The following is an 8,913-nucleotide window of genomic DNA, read 5'->3' as shown; positions in this document are numbered from 1 at the left end:
GGGGGCTGCACTCCCTTGACCCCCTTATCCCCTAGGGGAATGCACTCCCTTGACCCCCTTATCCTCCCAGCCAATCAAAATCCTCCATTTTGAACCTCATTTGCATAAAAAGTGCACTCAGTTGAACCACCCGGCTAGACCGCTAATACTACTACCGTGTATGAAATTAGAAAGCAGGATGATTTTGAGAAACGTTCTCAACTTCTTTATCGTTACAATGTTGATTAACTGTGCTCATTGGTAACAAAACATGTTGCTTTAAAAACTGGCAAACATAAGAGCTATTTAATCAAATGGAATGAAACTTCACATTTGACAAAATGAATGTTTTATTTACAAAATCTGTTGATCCTTAATATTGTAATGAAAATATGTCAATGAGAAACATTACATGACCCTAATACATCGAAAAAAACACTTTCCAAACATTTAATTTACTTTAATTTGGGTTCTTTTTACAATCCTTTATATACCGTGCATGTCGTTGGTTATCGCTGTTGTCAAAATTTCTAGTTAAAAGCGTGTGTTGATTCAAATGAATGCAGTTTTTTAAATAAATTCTAAAAATGTTTATACTTCAAGGATTTTCACTTAGTAATAATTTCAATGTTGGTCCAGTTGATAATAACAATTAGATGTTGAAACAATTGCCGATTTTATCGGTAAAGTTTGCACAATTTTTTTTTCAAATTTACTCTTGATGAATCCTTAAATGTAGATATTTACCCTAATAAAAGTTTTCTTGGTTTTATTTACAGCTGGTTATACTCCAGCACATACAAAACGTATTTCAGGTCAGAAGCGTAGCATCGTTTTTGAAAGGGGGGGAGAGAAAATTTCAGGTTTTAACTTCCTTTTAAAAAACTTGAAAGGCATGCAAACAAAATCCCAAAGTCGAAAATCCTATTTCTTGAAAAGGGGTTGTTTGTTTGTTGTTGTTTGTTTGTGTTGTTGTTGTTGTTGTTTTGTTTTGTTTTTTGTTTTGTTTTTTGGGTTTTCTTTTTCTTTTTTTTTTTTTTTTTTTTTTTTTTTTGTTAAATTGCAACTAGAAGTTTGGAGGGAGGGTGGTCGCTTTTTCAGTTGATCATTCCAATAGAAAATTGTATGTTTCGAGAAAAAATGGGTGGGGAAAGGGGGCTACCCATGCTGCCGATCGCGCGATAACTAACATGAACTGATTTTAAAAAAGATGCCGTATTTAATACATAAAGCATATGGAGATAATGAACAATATTCAAGATTAAAAGTCCACAAAGCAATACAAAACAGGAGCAGAGCAAACACGGACCTTCAAAACATTAAAGGTGGATCAGGAGCCATGGAGGAGTAATCATCCCCTGCTGACCGGTCAACCCGCTCCTCGTCATGATCGGGAAATAACGAAAAAACCGTCGTCAATTCAGCGTATAAATAATGTACTAACAATTAGAATGAAAAATGTCCGTAAGCATTTGACTCAATGATAAACCTTTTTTGCTGACAAAGTCATTGTATCGACCATAGAACTTACGAAATGATGACTTTAAACGAAATTGCTGATATTCTTGTTTTATCAACTTCTTTGTCAATAATTTACATCGTTTTAGAAATTGTTCATACGTGGAGCATGTTCCTGCGTATCGAATCAACTGAGATCTCATAAATTCCGTACGCAGGTGACGAAGGTATATTGCTGCATAAGTAAGGGTAGTTGGCGATCGAAAAGTGAAAATCATCACATTTATCGAAGATCTTGGTTGTTAGATTACCATTAACGTCTTTTTCAAGTAAAATATCTAAATATGAAAAAGATTTATTATTATTTGTGTATCTTTCTGACCTCCTACATGAGTTTGTAGAAAGATTACGGTCATCTGTGTAATTATTTTTTCGGTCATCATTTATTCACTGGAGGGTGTTTGTTACTGTCATCATACTGCAAAATTTCAAACGCATTTACCTTTCATTTTCGTTTGCTTTGGTAAACAACAACTAAACTTGCGTGGACATAACATCATTGATCGTTTTATCAATATCTTAAATTACCCAGTTTTCTTGAAATTGTTTTAATCCCCTTTAAAAAATTTAAACCAGTCGGCTCGGACGATATGTTTTGATGACCGTAAACTGTATTACGGTCATCGGTTCTCCTGCAGTGTTACATACCAATGATGTTTTTTTTATATAATGGAAATGTATAAGTAATAGTTGTTTTAAGAATTTAAAATGTAAATCTATCTGAAATTCATAGTTAAGATTTCTTGATTAAACTAAAGTGAAAACTTTGATTTACTTTAGTAAGCTATGGTTAACTATAGTACTTTTTATGGAATGTACCGCTGTCTACACTATTTTTTTGTAAAATCTTATTCGCATGCTAATTGAATTGCCTACATAGTAAAAATGACAATTGAGGAAAATCAACGTTCAAAGCCGTTGTAAATAATATTTGCAGAGACACATTCTTAATAAATGACTATGAACCAAATCTGATCATTTTTCTTGGGATATTTATAAAGCTTTAACACTGTCTACTTTCTATTTTCATGATCAAGATACACATTACTTGGAGCCCAGAATGTCGGCTGGGTTATTGGAGTACCATCTATCCATGTCCAATCTCCAGACGAGGATTTGTTTCCTCCAATGAAAAATCTGCCACCATTTTGTTTTAAATGTCCTAAAATGAAGAGTTATTGCTTCATTGTTCATTATTGCTTAAAACAAAAATGTATCATAATTCAAAATGATTTTATAAACAAATAATTCTTCACTCACTGGAGATACAATTTGCTTCAATAATCGACTGTACTTTCGCTAAAACTCCCCCGGCTTCTTCACATAGTCTAGCTGCATCCATCCAGCTAACTCTTTGGACGTTAAACAAATATGATACTCCATTTTCTGGACATGACGTCCGTGAACAGAACATTTCGGGAATGCAGATTATTACACCTAAAATAGGCAATCATAAAAAGATACACATACACACGCAGATTGAAAATTTAATTAATTGGTTATTAGAAAACATACCTATAAGAATTAATTCTGTGTACTGCATTTTAACATGATATGAAGAGACCAGCAACTTTTTCAAATAGAATTAAAGTCGATGAAATAATTCGTTGTCTTTAAAACATCTATGCGGAAAGTAGTATTACGTAAAGCTGTGAAGGCCCACTTGCGGTACATTGCTTCCGGATACAAGTAAACTCGGTTTCAGAATGAAAACTTTTCTTTCGGCATTTTTTTAGCTTATAAAATCAAGAACCTCCTGAATCTGGAGAGTAACGAAAGGAGACATTTGGTTGAAACTGGGAATGATTTTCCCACAAAGAATTAAAAACGGGTACCATATAATCATGTATATCCTTCCGACTTTCAAGGCTTACATGTACGCCATTCACATCAGGAGAAGCCCAAATTCTTGATACAGATGTACAAGGCAAAAGTGCGAGGATACCTGAACATGTCTAAAATCAAAACATGTCAATTTATTATTTCAAAAGACGTCACCATTGCCGGTGAAGGGCTGCAAATTTAGGCCTATGCTCGGCACTTATGACCTTTGAGCAGGGAGGGATCTTTGTCTTGCCACACCTGCTGTGACACGGGGCCTCGGTTTATACGGTCTCATCCAAAGGACCACCCCATTTAGTCGCCTTTTACGACAAGCAAGGGGGTACTGGGGACCTATTCTAACCCGGATCCCCACGGGATGTAATCAGAAAGATATTAGATATTAGTCAACAAATTATCTTTACCGATGATTAACACAGCATCCGGATTTATAGTCATAGCACATGACGGGCACAATTCTTTTACAGAGGTTTGTTAAAGATTCGCTACTTAGGCATTTATTGCAGTGCTAGCTGCAGCGATAAGCCATACAATGTTCCCATGCATGGTTGGATAAAGCCTGTTTTGTTTGAACCCACTATACTTTAACCAAAATACAACTGATTCACCAATATTAGTGTTCTTAAAAATTTCCAACTCAGCATGTAATTAAGTATGTAAATATCTAGTGTTTAGTAGTTTAGTAGTAGTGCTAGTTGTTTTTGTTTCTCTTTTTCCTTTGTTCTTATGACTTTTTAACTTTTTTCTTTGTCCTGAGGAAGGGACAGGGCGTCCCGAAAATTTGACAATTTTTATTGTTCGTGTCGTTGGTCATTTTTAGTGCTTTATATAAATTTCCATCCGTGACCTTGTATCTACTTGGTAGATCCGACATTTAGGATATACAGTGTTGTTGGTTTTTTAGTGCTTTATATATATATATATATATATATATATATATATATATATATATATATATATATATATATATAAAGCACTAAAAATGACCAACGACACGAACAATGAAAAAAACAAACAGGTGGACAAACAGACAGACAGACAGGAGAGAAAATAAATTTATATATACATATATATATATATATATATATATATATATATATATATATATATATATATATATATATATATATATATATATATATATATATATATATATATATATATAAGCACTAAAAATGACCAACGACACGAACAATAAAAAAAAAATATATATATATATATATATATATATATATATATATATATATATATATATATATATATATATATATATATATATATATATATATATATATAATGATAAAAATGAGGTTATCTGTGAATGGCATAAATTTCAAATTTCGTAAATTTCAATAAGTCTTAGCCATTTTGATGGCAGTTAAGAATCAATATGAAGTTCTGCATAATTACTTTCCGAGTCGAAATCATTCACAAGAGGACATTACCATAACCCATCAGGGGAGAGCATCAAATATAAAAATTGTTCATAAATTAAAACAGGACACACAACCAATATTCTGATTTTCAATCAAGATGCATAAATAGTCAAAAATGTTCTCCATTATATATATACAATAAAAGGCGTTTTTGCGTCGAAACACTCAGGCAGTATTGAAGGATGATAGACTTCCTGTTTTCCTTGTTACCAGTTCACCCCAAATACAATGCACAAAGATTATATTTTTTAAAGAGAGATTTTTCCCGTTTTTACTTAGAGTTTTAACAGATATTCCAATACATCGCTGTGTTTACATTATGTACAAGTACAATTTAAATATATTCATGAAAAACAAATGAACTTTCACCTTAATATGCTACATGAAAATACATGTATATGGAACATTTAGCAGCATGTTTGGTGACTCTTTCAAAGAAATGCTAGTTATACCTAATATGCATGTACTACACATTTGTAAATCTGCTATGCATAAAAGAATGAATTAGCTTATGTACGATAACATATCTTTAATTTACTTTTCTATTCCCTACTTATTGTAACAAATATACATGCATTTAAAAATGTATAAAAATCATACATTGCAACACAATAAATATTATCAAAGAAACCAAAAAAACTTACCATTAATATCCTAATATCAACAAGCATTCTTTGAGTATTGCATTAGTAATGCTAGTCCTCTACCGGCAATTATATTCCTTTTTCCTTTAAAAATTGAAAGCCAAAATGCAATCAAAAGTACGAGGGTTGTCCCCTAAAATCGTGGACAAGTTGTCTAGTGTAAAAAATAAACATCACTGCGTTCTGAAATTTTCACTATTATTTAGTACATATTTTAATAATATACACAGCAAATTTCAGATAAATATATGCATAAATAAACAAATAATGTGATTTTATGCCATGTATTGTATCACCTTACGGCGCATGGATTATAACGTCAAAGTGTCTAAAACAGCGTCAAGTTTTATCTTTGCTGAAAACGAAGTTGGATGAGTCCGACTTAAATTCATTGATACACATTCTTTAGTCTCGATACACAGCCGAAGAACTAATTGGCACCCTTTTGCGATCTTCTGAAGATTTATCAGTAAGTTACGGACAGTATTCTAACCATCATTCAACTAATAGAAAATCTCATATCTTCGGTCTACTGTGACAGCGTCTTTTGCTATTACATTAGGAGTTTGTCCGTATGTTTGTACTCCCCAGAGACTTGATCAAAACAGAATTCGCTAAGAAAACTTCTATTTCATTTGTATACTTAAGATATGGTGATATTTTTATAATCTGTTTTCTTCTATGGTTATTTCAGGTCTCTAAAGGTGTCATTACAACATCAAACTTAAACAGAACTGCTCTCCGGTGCACCGTAACATCATAAAACGTCGCCATTTCTCGTGTGTTGTGTTTACCACTTTCCCATTTCGAATGCTCGAGAAACTGCCAAAAATGAAGCAAATGCCTAAAAATTTTTACACAGACTACAAAATTGATTGTGGAATTGAATTAGGATAATTTCAATCAAAATCTTATGTATTTAAAACTTTTATTTTGAATTCAAACTTGTGTATTCTTTAATAAAACCTTGGTTTTTTGACCGTGCGCCGTAGGACAATACCTCGTGCATATTCAAGCATAATAAAATCTTTATTTTTGCCTATATTTTATCAAAAAATTATCATGCACTTAAATATGATCAATAAACATTTACAGAAATTTTCAGCTTAGTGCGCCCATTACTTTTCGAGAAAAACGCTTTGTCCACGATTTTACGATATTTGAAGATTTTGAGCTTTTGTAATGAATTTCCCGAGGGCCTCTCTCATCACTCTCAAAGTCTCCCGCTCCATTTGTTTAATAAGTATTAAGTGTCGCTTGGCACTGTTTTTAGCACAGGGGCATGTTGAGAATTATTACGTATGATACAGGTTGTCGGCGGACTTTTCATTCTTATTACAAATTTTAGTCTAGAACTGTTCAATAAAGGCTAAATAGACAACATGCATTGTGTCAAATTTTGACAAAAGCGAACGTTAACATATACATGTATGTGACCTATTGTTTGCGTATGATTTCCTACAGCATAAAGCGGCTCCGTGGTTAGTGGCATGTCTCCGTTTAACATGCGAGAGGTCCCAGGATCGCATCCAGGATGATTCATTTTCTTTCATTTTTTCGAAAAACCTTTTCCTTAAATGATAATATTCAGCATCATGTGATATGAAAAAGATATGACGCTTGGCTTGTACAAACTTCATTTCATCATTACAGTGTGATAATAAATATTCTATATAAAAATCTTCAATACACATAATAAAAAAAAGCAATCAAATCTTTTATGTCAATATTGGCATTTTTTATTTGCTTCAATATACATGTATAATTTATTAATTTTACAAATTCAATCACTAGGGATCCGATCCCCAACCCCACTCCCCGACCCCATGAACTGGTCTTTTTTTTTCCCTAAGCAGAGGACATAAATTCTCTGAATTCGTTTGTTTAATATGAGTGACCTTCGCTCCATTTTTTTTTGAAAGATAATCAAAAACGCTGGCTATAAAATATACATTTCTTGGTTTACAAAAACAAGGAGCAAAGACCCAATATACCTTAAAAGTACACTTTTATGGCAAAACATTCGCCAATTTCCGAGAAATACTTCAAGTCCATTAAGTCAAGGGTCATATTACAAAAATGTTTTAAATACCCACAATCATCATGAACAACATAGCATTGTTGTTAGAGCGTCCGTCTCAAAGCATTATGATTCTTAGGATTTTATTGCTAGGGTTCGAATCCCACGAATATCATCTAATATTTTTATAAAAGAAACATTTTTACGAGATATTTTTCTCTCGGAAATTTTTTTTCTCATAATTTCTTAAATTTCCATAATGAGAACTTAATTTAGATATTTAATTCACATATTGAATATGATTTTTTTAGTATCTGACGCTAAAGAAATTCTTCCCGCCTTGTCCCCCATCTTTTTTGTACAAAATCGCGTACGTGAATATAGAAAACACTCGCTGTGGCCTTCAGCTCAACATTTAGACACCGACGACGTACTGTCAATTAACAATAATTATTTCCATTCTTATGTCGATACAATATATCCCCGTGAGCTAAGAATAAAAGATACCACAGAGTCTGACAGCTCTGTTTTATATTTAGATATTTTACTTGAAAAGACGTTAATGGTTTAATAGATTATCTAACAACCAAGCTTTATGGTAAACGTGATTAATTTAACTTTTCAATTGTCAACTTCCCTTATGAAGCGATGGGTATGTACCTTCATCACATGAATGTCCTGTAAACGTGGCTCATATCTCTCAGTTGATTTGTTACGCACGACCATGATTTGCATACAAACATTTTATAAAACGATGTAAGTTTAAGACAAACAAGGTTGTGAAACATGTCTATCGGTAGTCCCATTTAAAGTTATCATTTTATGGTCGATACAATGATGTTGTCAGCAAAAACATTTATTATTAAGTCAAATAATGCTTGACGTTTTACTTATTTTTGTTAATGGTTACTTTTATCAGTGATTTAGGGTGATATATTTATAAATCAAAGAAATTATGAGCATGAAAAAATGAAAACTTTTCAAATTTTCAATATTCTGCTTTTTCTTGCTGAACAAAGAAAAAATTGTAGAGAAGTTGTTCGCAAAGAGCAGCTGGTGTCTGGAGATAATGTAAATAAATTAAAGGCTATTGAAATACCAGATAGTACTTTCTGGTCTTTGTTTACAATATTAATTGTACTTGTTGAGTACTTGAACTTTATTAAGTGCGTAGCATATTATAAGCTGTTGCATTTGAGAATTATTTATATAAGGTAATATACAATCAGCAAACATAATATTACTGTATTTTACTGGCTTTGTGTTCAAGACTGGTGTTAGCAAATCAAGGTAATGTAAATGGTGTAAACCCTTCAGGACTGCCTTATTCCTCACAATCGTATATGTTTTTAGTAAAGTTGTATTTGATAAATAGGCAAAGAAAAAATAAAAATCGCTTCATCTTTTATAAAAATGATTACTAGGGACATTAATAAGAAAGAAAATTATGGCAGCACAAAAGTATCTCACCATG

General features: G+C 32.2%; 1 protein-coding gene across 1 annotated transcript; it reads right to left on the bottom strand.

Annotated features, from left to right (window-relative positions):
• Positions 1-2,510: 2,510 nt before the first annotated feature.
• Positions 2,511-6,972, bottom strand: LOC134276639 (C-type lectin domain family 17, member A-like). Its single transcript, XM_062758911.1, has 3 exons — positions 6,882-6,972; positions 2,758-2,934; positions 2,511-2,659 (listed from the first exon to the last, which is right to left on the bottom strand). Exons 1-3 carry the CDS (start codon positions 6,970-6,972, stop codon positions 2,511-2,513), a joined length of 417 nt encoding a protein of 138 aa, XP_062614895.1.
• Between the last annotated feature and the right edge of the window lie 1,941 nt (positions 6,973-8,913).

The sequence above is a fragment of the Saccostrea cucullata genome, unplaced genomic scaffold (assembly GCF_032062105.1).
Source record: "Saccostrea cucullata isolate Sc308-1 unplaced genomic scaffold, CSIRO_AGI_Scuc_v1 ctg7102, whole genome shotgun sequence".
Taxonomy (NCBI): domain Eukaryota; kingdom Metazoa; phylum Mollusca; class Bivalvia; order Ostreida; family Ostreidae; genus Saccostrea; species Saccostrea cuccullata.
Note: the sequence above shows the minus strand (reverse complement) of the source record. Positions and strands in the feature narration are given on the sequence as shown.

Bases quoted from the DNA above. Each gene is read 5' to 3' on its own strand.
- LOC134276639 (XM_062758911.1), bottom strand. From the start codon at position 6,972: ATGAAAGAAAATGAATCATCCTGGATGCGATCCTGGGACCTCTCGCAT. The intron at 2,935-6,881 runs GTAGGAAATCAT...TGCCTATTTTAG, and splicing joins CCACGGAGCCGCTTTATGCT to GTGTAATAATCTGCATTCCC. The intron at 2,660-2,757 runs GTGAGTGAAGAA...TCTTCATTTTAG, and splicing joins TGAAGCAAATTGTATCTCCA to GACATTTAAAACAAAATGGT.